This window comes from Notamacropus eugenii, chromosome 1 (genome assembly GCF_028372415.1).
Source record: "Notamacropus eugenii isolate mMacEug1 chromosome 1, mMacEug1.pri_v2, whole genome shotgun sequence".
Classification (NCBI taxonomy): Eukaryota; Metazoa; Chordata; class Mammalia; order Diprotodontia; family Macropodidae; genus Notamacropus; species Notamacropus eugenii.
In genome coordinates this window covers 453,656,100-453,671,771 of record NC_092872.1, presented here as the reverse complement: position 1 = coordinate 453,671,771, position 15,672 = coordinate 453,656,100, and the positions used below count along the sequence as shown (strand labels likewise).

Below are 15,672 nucleotides of genomic sequence, written 5' to 3'. Positions count from 1 at the left end.
GAAAAATGTTGCAAAGGAGGAATCAATAGGCCTTGGCAACAGCTTGGATATGAGGTGAGAGAGAGGGAGGGGTAAAGGATAACTCTCCTAGGTTTCAAGATTAAAGGAAGAAACAGTAATAGGGAAGGTAGGAGGGGAAAGGATTTAGAGGAAAAGATAATGAGTTTGGTTTTGGATGTACTGAGTAAACTTGAGGATGTCTATTAGGTATCCAATTTGAGATGTCTGAAAGACAGATGAAGATGTGAAACTAGAGAGCAACAGAGTTTGAGGCAGGATGGGTAGATTTGAAAATCAGCAATATGAATCACAATTAAATCCATGGGAGCCTATGAGATCACCAAGTGATGCAGTAGTGAAGGAGAGGAAAAGAGGTCCCAGAAGAACATCTGTGTTTAAAGGCTGTGATCTGCAGCAAGATCTATGAAGAGAGCAACATATAATAAGTAGAAGGAGAACCAGGAGAGAGCAGTTTCCCAAAAACATAAAGAGAAGAAATTTATCAAGGAGGAGAGAGTGATCAAGTGTCACAGACTGCAAAAGCTCATTGGATCTAGCAATTAAGAGATAATTAGTAACTTTGGAGAGAAGTTTCAGTGGAATGAATAAAGTTCAGAGGCCGGATAGTAAAGAGTTCAAAAGTGAGAGAGAAAGTGAAGGTACTTGAGGTAGCTGGCATTTTCAAAAAGACTGGATAAAAAGGGCAGTGGAGATATAGGACACAGTTGGTGGGGATGGAAGGATCAAGTTTTTCCAAGATGCTGGAGGCATCACTGAAAGTAAGTGGAAAAGCAGAGACAAGTAGGGAGGCTAGCCTTGACAAAGAGTAAGGCACCTTCATCCCTTGAGACTGGGGCGAAGGAGGAGAGAGCAGAAGAGGGAAAAAGAGGGGGCATATGGTGAAGGACCTCAATTTTTCCTGTAAAATATGAGACAAGATTCTCAGCCGAGGGAGCCATGAGATGTTTGAGAAAGGCTGGAAAGATTGGGAAGAGCCTCGAGGTTCAGAGATCTGTTCAGCTCTGAGGATCTGAATGAGAATGCCAGCTGGAAAGTGAAGGGGGGGAGGGATATATTTATACACACACACACCCGCATAGAGGGGCACCCCTCAGGGCCCGAAACGCCCTCCATTCCCGGAAGAGGAGAACGGAGCAGCAGGACAGGGAGGAGAAGGAGCAGAAGCTGTCCTCGGTTCCCCGAGATCCCCACAAAGCAGCCTGCACCCGCCCTGACGGCTGGTCCCGGGGGTCCCCGCGCCTGCAGGCGGCTCCAGGACCGGCGAGGTCCGGGGATTCCGGAGAAGGCAACGCAGAGAAGGCAAAAGGCTCCGCACTTACCCCCCGGCCTCAGCCATGTTAGCCCAGAGCTGTAGTCACTCGTCACGTGCTCTGAGGGGACGGTCAGCTGACCAGAGGTTTTCTGCGAGCCGAGAAAGGGGGTGGGGCGGGATTCCGCCGGGGTCTCCTGTGATTGGGCTGTATGAGAAGGGTGGGGATGTGGGCGGGTCTAGAACGAAGAGGGTCTCCCTGAAGTGTGACCTGCAGGGCTTCAGGGACCAGCGGTGCCCGGGACCGCTGCTCACGGGGCGGGGCCACTTCGGTGGGCCGGACCACTCCTGGGGGCGTGGCTATGGTTGGACGGGGGGGGGGGGGGGGGGGGGGGGGGCTAATGCTTGGGGGCGGGGCTGATCTTTGGAATTGGAGTCCAGGCTGATCGCTCCAGCTAAATGTAGCGCCCAACCAGGCGTACGCAGATAGAAGTTTAGCAACTCTGTGTATGTATGTGTGTGTGTGTGTGTGTGTCTGTGTCTGTGTCTGTGTCTGTCTGTGTCTGTCTGTGTGTCTGTGTCTGTGTGTGTCTATGTGTGTCTGTGTGTGTCTGTGTGTTTGTGTGTGTGTGTCTGTGTCTGTGTGTCTGTCTGTGTCTGTCTGTGTGTTTGTCTGTGTCTGTCTATGTGTGTCTGTGTCTGTGTGTGTGTGTGTCTGTCTGTGTCTGTCTGTGTGTTTGTCTGTGTCTATGTGTGTCTGTGTCTGTGTGTGTCTGTGTCTGTCTATGTGTGTCTATGTGTGTCTGTCTGTGTGTTTGTGTGTGTGTGTCTGTGTCTGTGTGTCTGTCTGTGTCTGTCTGTGTGTTTGTCTGTGTCTGTCTATGTGTGTCTGTGTCTGTGTGTGTGTGTCTGTCTGTGTCTGTCTGTGTGTTTGTCTGTGTCTGTCTATGTGTGTCTGTGTCTGTGTGTGTCTGTGTCTGTCTATGTGTGTCTATGTGTGTCTGTGTGTGTCTGTCTGTGTGTTTGTGTGTGTGTGTCTGTGTCTGTGTGTCTGTCTGTGTCTGTCTGTGTGTTTGTCTGTGTCTGTCTATGTGTGTCTGTCTATGTGTGTCTGTGTCTGTGTCTGTGTCTGTATGTGTCTGTGTATGTGTCTGTGTGTGTCCGTCTGTGTGTGTGTGTCCGTGTCTGTCTATGTGTCTGTCTGTGTCTGTGTCTGTGTCTGTGTGTGTGTCTGTGTGGTGTGGTTCTCCTGCCCGTCGCAGTTTCCTCACACCGTTTGCCATGCCACGAAACTGCCCCAAACCCTGCCTTTCCCCAGCTCCACTTTACAGAGTTCACTGAAGCCCCTCGGGAGGGGACAGTAATTACTGACCGTCACCGACAACAGCCAGAAAGGGGACTGATACAACCAGATTTTGGGGGGGTGGGGCTAGGACAAAAATATGTACTCGCGATACATTTTAAACTTTCATATACATTACTGACACTTTCTCCATCACTTTCTTAAGTCTACACAATCAACAAATGAATAAATCAAGACCCGATTTGTAGCATTGACTGATTTCTGAGGTGAAAGGCTCACTGACAATTAACAACCAGTTTTGGACAGCGGCTCCAGCGCACTCCTGCTCCAGCCCACGGCCTTTTCTCCCAACCCCAAATGCTTCTGCTCAGGAGAGTCAAAAAGTCTCCTGTAAAGATGGGTGGGATTTATAACGCATTTCGAACACATCTCTTTTCATACCCACAGCAATCCTATAAGAGAGGCATTATCCAAATGAGGGAATAAATTCAGAAAGGTTACACTTAAACTGCTTGTAATTGTAGTAGGTGGTAGTTTAACCCAGATCCATGGGACTCCCAAGTCCAGAACTCTTCCCCCCTATAAATCATGCTAAAAATATCTCCTTACTTAGTGAGGCTACTGAATTCTGACCTCTAATTCCTGAGATTCAAAACTTCTGTTTGTTTAGGCAAAACCCCTTTCCCAGTTCCTAAATTCTAATAGCCTCTGGTTCATCCTCAACTCCTCTGTCTGTCTCTGTCTCTGTCTCTGTCCCCTCTCTGTCCCTCTCTGTCTCTCTGTGTCTGTCTGTGTCTGTCTCTCTCTAACGCGCGCGTGCGCGCACGCACGTACACACACACCCACACACCCTATATTCAATCTATTGCCCTTGCCTGTCCATTTTATCTTTGTAACATCTCTCAAATACACATTCCTTCTCTCCTCTGACACTCCCACCACTCTGGTGCAGACCCTCATCACCTCAAGCCTGAGCTACTGCAATACTTTGCTGATGAGTCTACTGGTTTCAGATCTCCTGTCTCCAATCCATCCTCCATTCAGCCACCAAAGTGATTTTCATAAAGCACAGGCCTGACCAGGTCACCTCCCTGTTCACCAAATTCAAGAGGCTCCCTATTGCCTCCAGGATCAAATCTAAAATCCTCTGTTTAACATACAAAGCCTTTCATAGCCTAGCTCTCTCCTGCCTTTCCAATCTTCTTATAGCTTTACTCTCTAAGGTGTACTCTTTGATTCAGTGATACTGGCCTCTGGTTTTTCCACAAACAAGACATTCCAACTCTTGGCTCTAAAGGCATTCTCTTTGTTCCCCATACCTGACATGATCTCCTTCATCTGTACCTACTGAACTCCCTGGCTTCCTAAGTCCAAACTAAAACCCCACCTTCCACAGGAAACCTTTTCCAATCTAGTGATTGGAATGAACTGAAATCTAGTGCCTTCCCTCTTTTAATTATTTCCTATTATTCCATCCTGTATATAGCTTATTGTCTTTCCAATTAGATTGTAAGCTCCTTAAGGGCAGGACCTCTTTTGCCTCTTTTTTTTTATTCCCAGTGCTTAACACAGTACCTGGCACAGCTTGTTAATGTTTATTGATTGACTGGTTCCACTGACTAGTTCAGCTACCCACCTTAGATTTTGCCATCAGTCACCTCAAAACTTCTCTACCTCCCAGATCCCTAACTCTGAAATTTCCTTTTCTAATCACAGTTTCTTGTCTTTATACCTCTATAACCACTTCCCTCCTGTGACATATAAAAAGTTTGAGAGATAGTTTCTGAGTAATTATTTTCTTAATTATTGCTAGTGGATAACTAATAAAAGAGGCCAGTGGCATTCTCGAATGCCAAAGACCCCTCATGGAACCCACTCAGTGTTTATATGTCCTTGGAAGAATGGGTGTTCTTGAGGGAAGAAATCAACTCTGATTGGTTAACAATTAATAAAAGAATGAATATTATAATGAGAGGTGGGGTTATTCTAATGAGGGGTTGAGGGATGTGACTCTGATCATTTAGCTTTGGACAAAGAGATTTATCTCTTATCTGGACTACCCCAACCAGGGCAGTCTAGACAAAAGGGGATCCACCTCTACTCAGACATGGCTGACTAAAAAACAATGGACCATATTTCACTGGACTAGAATCTCTTTTCTTTTTGATCAGATCTAAATTTTCTCAGTGAGTCTGACCAAGATTTCATCCCTTTATCAGTCCTACCCTTCAAACTCTGACTGAATAATCTACAGGGAATAAGAAAATAGAAGGGGGGGAAGCCTTAGTCCTAATTCAATAATTGGTTACTAATATAAAAGAGAAATAATCATTTCTTTCACCCCTAAACTTGCTGCTCTTGGTTATTTTAATGACCTCTGGCCCCAGAGGCCTCCCTGTTCCCCTATTTTATCATTCTTATTCTGGCTTCATTTCTCTCCCATCATGGTCAAGACTTTATAGTTAACCAACTTCATAAGGAACTATCCTTCACCCTTGAATCTCTTCTCTCCTTGTCCATGCATTACTGGTGCCCTGCTAATCTTTAACTCTGGATTACTCCCACTATCCAATTTTTTCTGTTTCTACTTCTCAGAAACTGGAGGATATTAAAAGAAGTAATGGAAATTATCCATGCTGGACGGATTCATTACAAATTCATGTCACGTAACCTCAACTGGGCATTCACTAGGACAATGGCAGTTCTTTTATTCATATCTGATCATACTTTCCACAGAAATTGTTTCAAAACATTTCCCCAATACTCATGCGGCCAACTCAGTTTTCACTCAGCAGATTTCCTTGCTTGAGAAGAGGAGGCTTGATCATAAATTCCCTCACCTCCCCTCCTCCACACCAGTCTTTGCCATCTTCTCCTTTGCACCAGGCTTAATGGTTATATGGTTCTTCTCCTTTCCAAGGCTTACTCCTCTGTTTGTTCCCTGGATCCCATTTCCTTCAATCTTCTTCAGGAGTTTGACCCACTGCTCTCTCTAAATTATCTTACTTGGTAATCTCAACAGTTTCAGTGAGTTCAGTTGTCATTTCTAAGCAGATGACTATCAGATCTATATATTTAGGCCATCTCCTCCCTGAGTTCGAGTCCTAGGACACCAAATTCTGGCTACATTTTTCAAACCAGATGATGATAGATAGCCGCTTCAAATTTAACATATACAAAACTTTTTTAGGCACTATTCTCAATTTGTTATTCTTCCCAATATCTCTATTAATACCAATGGCAACATTATCTATTCAATTATCCAGGTTCACAACCTCTGTGTCATTCTTAACTCCTCACTCTCATTTTTTTTCCAATCAGTTGCCAAATCATGTGATTTCTACCTTCACAACATCTTTGTATATATTTCCTTTTCTTATTCTCACAGCTACCACCTCAGTTCAGGCTCTCATCACCTCTCTCCTAGACCATTTCAAAAGCCTCCTAATTTGCTTCCCTGTTTTATGGTCTCCTCTTTCTAATCCATTCTCCCCATAGTTCTGTGTCACCACCACTCCTATATTCAATAGACTCCAATGGCTTCTTATTACTTTCAGAATCAAATATAAAATACTTTGGCCTTTAAAATTCTTCACAATCTGGCCTTTTCCTACCTTTCCAATATTCTTATACCCTTTTTCCCTCCACACATTATGACACAGACATTCTTTTCTTTGTACATGTCACTCCATCTACTACCTCCATGCCTTTGTACAAGCTGTCCTCCATGCTTGGAATTCCCTCCTTCACCACTGACTCTTAGAATCTCAAGCTTCAGTTCAGCTGCCATTTGTTGATTGTTCATTCCTTTTCCTTTCATCTTCAGTTTCTTTCTACCCACCGTTTTCTTCCTTTCTCCTACAAACATGTTCAATTTACCCGATCCCCCCATATCTCCCCTTGACCCTGCCTTCTTTTCAACCTATCAACCTATATCTCTTCTTCCTTTCAAGCAACTTAGATTTTAAAGATAAATGTATAAACAATGGAAATAAGACCAGGGAGAGATGGAGCCAAGATGGTGGAGTAGAAGGAAGTCTACTCTGCCCCACACGTGCATAACTTCTATAAGAAAATCTACAAAATGTACCAGAGTAATTATGATTAGGAAATCCAAGAAAAAAATTACAGTGAGTCATATTTCCAGCCCAAGTCAGCATAGGCAGACAGATAAAGAGACTGACAAATACTAGAGACAGAATCTGGTCAAGTGCATGTTCTATGGAATATTCCATTTCAAGGAGAGGTTTGGGTACAAGTGAAAAAAGCGGTCTCAGATCTAGAAAAGAGAGACATAAACTTGTGTAGGGTATAGGAATAGGGTCAACTAGTGACTGTGACTTATTATATAGTTCTGGGTCATGGATCCAGTATGGAGTGGTGAGGGAAACCTATGCTTAGGAGCAGTGTTCCAGGGTAAGAATAGCCACAAGACCTAGGCTCCATACTGAGGAAAGAGCAAGTTTAGAAGCAAGCAGTAGCTATGTAGTTCTGTCTCCAGGAGTAGAGCAAGTTTCAGATCTAGTTTGTATTCCTTTCTGAAGATTACAGCAAAATAACCAGGGCAGGAATTCCAGATCAAAGGTCAGCCTACAATTCTGTCACTCTGAACCAGGAGAACTTTTCAGTCATTGAGTCCAACAACAGTCTATTAAAATTCCAAACAGGAGAAGCTCATAGGCATGTTGCCTCGACCCAAACCCAGATCAAGAACTTGTAGTGATCAGACCTGTGGGAGTCGGGGGAAAGTGATGATCCTTTACCTTGAATCAGACTACTTTGGCAATACTGAAAGCTTCCACATTCCCTGCCAAAACTATATCTGTGATCTTCATAATATATAGCACTCAGTACACCAAGAAAGCATTCACGTGACCAGTCCAGAAATTCCTACCACAAGTGTGAACAGTCTGGTCCTAAAATAAGGTCCAAATTTAAATAAAGTCCAAATTCAGGAAGTCATATATATACATTGATAATGTTTAATATAAAATTTTAGAATAATCTCTTTGTTCTCTCTGAAGCAAACTCAGAGGGTGCCTCTTCCTATGTCAACAAAGCCAGCCAAGGCTGACTCTACATTCCTTAAGAGACCTTTAACCTAAGACACTATCTTGAATAATGGGACATTTTCCATATCTTAATATTTTTAGACATATACTATGTTATGGCATATTAGTGGTAAAGAAAACACAGACATCTTAGGTCGTAATTTCTATTGAACTTTGTTTACCCTTTCCTATGTCAGTTATCTGTTTAGGGCAGGAAGCCTGCCACTCACTAGTGGTGGGATTTCCTTATCACCGAGACATATGTTTATCCAGCCTGGAATCCGAAGGCCTGACCAACATTGCTTTGTTAATTGTCCTGTCTTACTGAATTTACGATTTGCTCAATTAGGAGAGTTCCTTTCTCACGGCAAAATGTATATAAGCCAGAAGATTTCTGCACTGGGTAGCCAGAACATTTCTGGCTCCATAATGCATTATGTTACCGTTGTCTTTAATAGGGAATTGATTAATTAATTAAATCATAAAATGTATGCATTTGGCCTATTGCCTTTTCTTAACAAAGTTTTCAGGTCAACAACATACACACACACACAAATAGAAATATATATAAATAAATATATAAATGAAACTATCATAATAAGCAATAATGGTATCAAGGATATTCAAGACACAAACCTGAAAGGAGAAAAATGACAAAAATATCTACAGGCAAAGTCTCAGTGAAAAACACAACTTGAAAATTCAACTACAACTTCTGGAAGAGATAAAGCAAGAGATTTTTAAAAAGGGTTTAAGTGTTTTTACAAATGAAATGAAAGTGATGGGGTTCAGACTCTGGGAGCCTCCTTGAGCTCCCCTGAATCTTCCCACTTAATCTGGCCTTTCTTACTCAAATCTAATCTTCTCATTTGTTCCGGCTGTCTCAGGAAGCCCATGGGCTTTTCATTATCATTCTACGCAGGTCTCTGTTGCACCCCCCCCCACTCTTGATCCATCAAAGCCCCATTCCCCAGGCTGCCGACCACTCCCATCAAGATCTGTATCCATTCCCATACTGCCCCAATCAAGATTTCTGGATTGCCCCACCTGCTTCCCACCCAAACCCTCCATTGTCTGATATCTCCTGAGAGCCTCCAGCTGTTTCCAGCCTTTGACCCTCCTTGGATTCCCTCCTTGGACTTCTCCCCAAGACCCTTCCTAAACCCCTCCTTCCATCACCCTGGACTTCCAGACCACCCCCCCAGATCCCTCCTATACTCTTTTCTGTATTTAAGTTCCGTCTTGTCTCCATGCAGGCGCTCAGATTCAATCTAGCTCAGACTCTGTCTAGCTGGGATTCTTACAAATGCTTAGGTTTCTTAAGAGGCAACCCAATTTGGTGAATCTTTAATGAACTTTGCTTTCTTTGGCTTTAAGAAGGCTTGAGTTGAATTCATTCAAGCACGACCCGGATTGTCGGTATTTTGGGGTCCCCCATCACCCCTCAACCTCGTCAAAAGCACTAGAGGAAAAATGGGAAAAAAAAAGAAAACTATGGAAGAAGGAATTGGAAAGAAAATAAACTGTCCTATACAAGTGGTATAAAACCTTGCCCAAACAACAAATTCCCAGAAAATTAAAATGGACCAAATAGAAGCTAATGACTCCACAAGACGTCAAGAAATGCGTTTTTTTTTAAAGGAAAAAGGAAAAGAAGAAGAGAAAAATATAAGGTATTACTTAGCAAAGCAATTGATCTCCAAAACAGATTGAGGAGAGATAATTTAAGAATCATTAGACTACCTGAAAGCCATGAACAAAAAGGAACCTATATATATATAGATAGATAGATAGATAGATAGATAGATAGATAGATAGATAGATAGATAGATATAGATATAGATATATTTCAAGAAATCATGAGAAGAAAACTGCCCAGATCTCTTAGAAACAGAGGGTAAAATAGAAATAGAGTCTACCCACCACCTCCTGAAAGAAATCTCAAAATGAAAACTCCAAGGAACGTTATAACCAAAATGCAGAATTTCCTGGTCAAATTAAAAATATTTCAAGCAGCCAGAAAGAAATTCAAATGTGGAAAAGCCAGAGTAAGGCTGTGTTTTAGCAGCTATCACTTTCAAGCTGAGAGCTTAAAGAACAATATTTCAGAAGGTAAAAGATATAAGCTAACATCCAAAAATAACTTACTTAGAAAAACTGAGGATAATCATACAGGGGAAAAAATTAACCTTTAATGAAAGGACTTCTAAGCATACCTGATAAAAAGAATAGAGTTATATAGAAACTTTGAAGTGTCAACACAGGAGTCAAGGGAAACATACAAAGGTAAATATGAATGAACAATGATTAAGGACTAAATAGAATAAACTGCTCTCATTCTAATATGAGGAGATGACACATGTCTCCTGTGAATCAGAGGTCATGGAAAGAGTTTAATTAGACAGAAGGCCTGGGAGTGGTTGTGTGATGTTGTGATCACAGAAGAATGAAAAGGGAAGGAAAGAGGAAAACATTGAGAGGGGAGCAGGAAGGGAGAAAAAGGTTAGGGAAAAGTAACTTACACACTCAAGGTGCATAAGTAGAAGACTATACAAACAAGAAAGAAAGAGTGAGGGAAACAATTGACACTTGAACCCCACTCTCATCTTGAACTGGTCAAAGCAAGGAAGTATACACAAACACACAATTTGGTATAGAAATATGTTTTAATTCAATAAAAAAAAGAGGAGGAAAAAGGAGACGAGGGAATTAAAGGAAGGATAGATTAAGGGAGGGATTTGTCCTAAGCAAAACAAAATCTAACTTTAAAAAAATTATAGTTCTTTTTGAGATAATAAAGAAGTGAAAACTGAGAGGGTGTCAGTCAGTAACTGGGGAATGACTGAACAGGTTATGGTATATAAATGTGATGAATACTATTATTCTATAAGAAAAGATGAATGAGATGGTTTCAGAGAATGCAAGGATGGGCTTATATGAACTGATACAGAGTGAAGTAAGCAAAAGCAGGAGAACAATTTATACAAAGACAAAATATTGTAAGGTCTAACAACTTTGAAAGACTTAGAAACTCTGATCATTAGTCTAATGATCAAACACAATTCCAGAGGACCAATGATGAAGAAACATGCTACCTACTTCCTGATAGAGAGTGAAGGAGTCATAATACCAAATGAGACATTTTTTAATGGATATGGCCAATACAGAAATTAATTTAGCTTGTCTATGCAAGTTTAAAACAGAGGCTTTATCTTTCTTTCTCATTTGGAATGGAGGTGAGGGGTTGGGAATGAAGGTTTTTGCTGATTAAAAAATTAACTTAAAAAAGGTAACAGGATGAACATAAAACATGGAACAATTCTGACAAAACAGTTTGACTAATGCTAAAGCTCAGAATGAGCTGAGGTTGACAACTGAAGAGTATGGTTTGTTTGAGGTTTTTTTGCTATATTGAGAGAAAAGGGAGGATCAAAGAAGCAATAGAACCTTTGCATAGGTTAGAAGGGACAACTGACCACAGTTACTTTGCTTCTGTTTCTTCTACCAAGTAGAATGATCTTTGTACTGAGACTGACAGAACAAAAATGACTAATGGGGAATTGATACCAAGATAAGAAAGGAGACGGTAAAAAAGCACCTTGCAGTCCTTGATAAATTCAGGTGACCTGGACTACAAGCTCAATATGAGTCAGCAGATGAACTATACCCTCAGGCACTGAAAGAACTGACAAATGGGATAGCTGACCCATTGTCTTTGATATCTGAAAGATCATGGAAAACTAGAGAGATAACACAAGATTAAGGAAGGGCAGAGAATAAAATCGACACACTATAGACCAGTGAGCTTGACTTCAATTCCTAGAGAATTTTTAAAAAGAATCATTAAAGACATAATTAATGAACACCTAGAAAGGGAAGTGATGATCACACAAAGTCAGTGTGGTTTCAAAAGGAACATGTCATACCATACTAATCTCATTTCCTTTTTTGACAAGATTGCTAAATCATTTCTATGGATATGATATACCTAGGTTTTAACAAAGCATTTAACAAAGTATCTCATATTATTATTGTGGGAAAGATGGAGAGATACAAATTAAACAACAATGCTATTAGATGAACCCCAAGTAGTCTGGATTCCAAATTGCCGGGAACAATGACTAGCTGTTGATGCTTCAATGTCAATTTGGCAAAGTTTCCAGTGGAGGACCTAGATATCTCCTCAGGGAGATATCTACATTTGGTCCTGTGCTATTTAACATTTTTATCAACGATTTTGATAAAGGCATAGATGTCATGTTCATCAAGTTTGCAGATGAGAGAAAACTGCTAACAAACAGGATGGCAGAACTGGAATCCAACAGTAACTTGCCAGGCTAGATGGGGCGTTGGACTGAATCTAACAAAAACCCCAGTTCAATGAAAATAAATGTAAAGTCTTGAATTCAAAAAGTCAACATCACAAGTACAAAGTAGGGGAGGTATGATAAGCAGCAGTTGTTCTGAAAAAGATCTGACAGTTTTGGTGGACTGCAAGTTCAAAATAAATCAACAGTACGACGAGGCAATCAACACAGCTAAAGCATTGAAAGACACTTTGTTGTTGAGTCATTTTTCAATTGTGTCCAGTTCTTGTGACCCCATTTGGGGTTTTGGGAACAAAGGTACTAGAATTTGCCATTTCTTTCTCTAGCTAGTCCTACAGATGAGGAAACTGAGGCAAATAGGGTAAGTGACTTGCCCAGGGTCACACAACTGGTAAGTGTCTAAGGTCAGATCTGAACTTGGGAAGATGAATCTTCCTGACTCCAGGCCCAGAGCTCTATCCACTGTGCCACCTACCTGTCCATTGAGAGGCATAGCTTTCAGGAATTTAGAGATATTTATCCCAGTCTACTCTACTCTTGAAGACTTCATCTATAGTGTTATATTCAGGTCTCAAAGTCACAGTTTAGGAAGATCATCGGATAAGCTGGAGAATGTATGGAGAAGGCCAATTAGAGTTTTGAGTTCATGTCATATGAGGATAAAGGAAGCATGAGGATATTGACAGACACATCTACACTGGGGAAATATGGCACTATGAACCCAGTTGTAGAAAGCAGGGGTCAATAGACAAACCCTATGTCCTCCAAGGAGGGACTCCCTCCTGCCAGAGGACTGTCACAAAACAAAAACTACACAGCCTGACTTTTAAGACTCTATGCAATCTCACTACAATATATTTTTCTCTGTTTATTTTACATTTACCTCCTTTCACCCCTCTACATACTAGCCCAACCTGGACTACTAGCTGCTCTGCAAACTCAAGTTGCCATCTCTCAACTTCCCAGAGGTTGACCTTCTTAAAAATACACTCTGCCCTCCATCAGAGGCAGCTAAATGCACAATGGATAGTGCCTGGACCTGGATTCAGGAAGATCTGAGTTCATATTTGGCCTCAGATACTTACTAGTTGTGTGACCCTGGGCAAATCATTCAACATTTGTCTGCCTTAGTTTCTTCAAATGTAAAATGGGGATTAATCATAATACATACTTCAGAGTTGTTGTGAGCACCAGATGAGATATTTGTAAAAAGCTTAGTACAATGTCTGGTTCTGTGCTACTAGATACCTACTATGAAAGGAGCTTAATAAATGTGTATTTCCTTCCTTTGAGGCTTTACCTAGGTATCACCTCCACTAAAATTTCTCTGATCCTTCCACCTAAAACTCAGATTTTCCTAATGCATTTGGGAGGAGCTTTCCTTTGCCACCATCATATTCTACTTTGCATGTTGAGATCCATCTTCATGTCATACCTCTGCTACCTGATTGTAAGCTTCCCAGAAGTTGGGATTGAACCATATTTTATACCAATATCTCTGATGCTTAGCAAAGGAGTCCTGGTCATAGCCCTGATGGCATCTTATAAGTCCCAAGTTGATCTCCAGGCTCCCCTCCTTCCTCTCTGCCCACTCCCCTGAGGCCTGGAGTCTAGGGCTTCAGGCTAGGCCAATACCGTGGTCTGGGGAAGAAATGTTCAGCAGACCCAGACAAGCAGCCAGTTTTCTTCCTGTCAGATTACATTTCATCTACATTAAAAAAAAAAACAAACCCATCCAACACCTATAGAAGTTCACAGTTTTATGTACAATCCTCTTTTATGTCTTGTGAATACTGAAATGTTCATGTTTGTTAAGTTCATAACAAAAAGAAAAATTAAAGCAACAGCAACAAAGGAAATAAACAGCAGAGCCAAGGGTCAGCAGAAAGGCTCAGCCTGGGATCAGCAGCCCTAATATTACCCCAGCTCTCCTTGTACTAGACAACAACTTGAACCTCAAATTAATGGACAAATGGCCTGGATTCTCCCACACTGAGCTACTGCCAGGGTAGTCATGATAAAGTATGCCAGGGATGATGGAGGGTATGGACTCAAATATTTCCCCAAGCCAAATCACCAAAATAGTATTTGGACATTTAGAGTAGGACCAGAATTTGAACCTTACAAGCAAAGTCAGGTAAGCCTGTATCCCCACTCAGAAGTCTAGCCCTTCTGCATCATACTTGTCTGCCTTGTATATGGTCTGGGACTCCAAGGCAGATGAAGCCTTGGCTTTAAGTACTGAGTTATTTTCTTCCTTGCTGGGAAGTGGTTTGGAGTCCATGGAGGGATAGCAAAGGGGAGGGGGGAGGTATCTTCTTTATCTGGGAAAAAGAAGAATAGAAATGTGACAAGTCCAGATTGAGATTCTAGATAGGGACTAAAAGATGAAAAGTTCCAGAAGTGAGGATGGTGTTGGACTTTAGAAATGTCCAGGAAGGGGTGAAGCAAGGATGTACATTATCACTATCACTCTTCAGTATTGTGCTAGAAATACTAGGTGAGATGGCTCTGGAGGAGAAGTGAGGCTGGTGACCTGCACTGCCTTCCTTCACTTAAAACAAAGTAAAGTGCAAGTCATGTCATCATTTCTCTGATGGCATGGTCTTCTTCAGCAATGAAGGACAAACACGAGAAATATTAGGTACAGAAAAAAGATAGGAAAAGTAAGTCAAAGGAATAAGCACAAAGAGAAAACAAAACTATTACTTTTTGCAGATGATATGATGTTTACATAGAGGACTCCATAAAGTCAACCAAAACACTCATCAAAAAGTCGAAAACTTCAGCAATGTTGTAGGATATGAAACAAACCTGCACAAATCATCAGCTTTTCTGTATATCACCAACAGCAAGAAGAAATAGAAATTCCATTTAAAATAACTACAGATAGTATGAAATACTTGGGAGTCTACCTGACAAGATACACGTAGAAACTATATGAACACAATTGCAAAATGTGCTTCACATAAAGACAGATCTAAATAACTGAATAGATATTAATTTCTCATGGGTAGGCCAAGCTAATATAATAAAAATGACAATTCTACCTAAATTAATTTATCCATTCTGTGTCATGTCAATCAAACTATCAAATGATTATTTTATAGAGCTAAAAACTAATAACAAAAGTTATCTGTAGGAACAAAAGAATATCAAAGAGAATCAGTAAAAAAAAAAAAATGGAAAGGAAGGGGACCTATCAGTACCAGATCTCAAATGATACTACAAAGTTGTACTCATCCAATTTGGTACTAGGTAAGAAATAAAGAGGCTGATCACTGGAGCAGATTCAGTATACAGAAGCAAATGAATTCAGTAAGCTGGTATTTGATAAATGCAAAGATTTCAACACTTGGAGCAAGAACTCACTAACAAAAAATTGCTGGGAAAATTGGAAAATAATATGGCAGAAACTAGGCATAGATCAACATTTTACACCATATATCATACCAAAATGGGTACATGATTTAAACCTAAAGGGTCATACCATAAGCACATTAGGAGGGCAAGGAATAGTTTCTCTGTCAGATTTATGAAGAAGGGAGCATTTATGACCAAACAAGAAATAGAGAACATCATGAAATGCAAAATGGATAATTTTGATTATGTTAAATTTAAAAGATTTTGCACAAACAAACCCAATGCAACCAAGATTAGAAGGGAAGCAGAAAACTGGGAAATAAATTTTACAGCCAATATCTCTGTTAAAAACCTCAT

At 40.9% G+C, this 15,672-nt stretch overlaps 1 protein-coding gene across 2 annotated transcripts in view; it reads right to left on the bottom strand.

Annotated features, from left to right (window-relative positions):
• Positions 1–1,632, bottom strand: part of PEPD (peptidase D) — a 254,600-nt gene extending 252,968 nt beyond the window's left edge. Inside the window, exon 1 of one of the 2 annotated variants that reach the window (XM_072632032.1) lies at positions 1,341–1,632. In XM_072632032.1, coding sequence (XP_072488133.1) covers positions 1,341–1,357 — 17 coding nt within the window. In that variant the 5' untranslated portion in view covers positions 1,358–1,632. The remainder of the gene's footprint in view (positions 1–1,340) is intronic. The other variant, XM_072632033.1, reaches the window with a different exon arrangement.
• Positions 1,633–15,672: the final 14,040 nt, after the last annotated feature.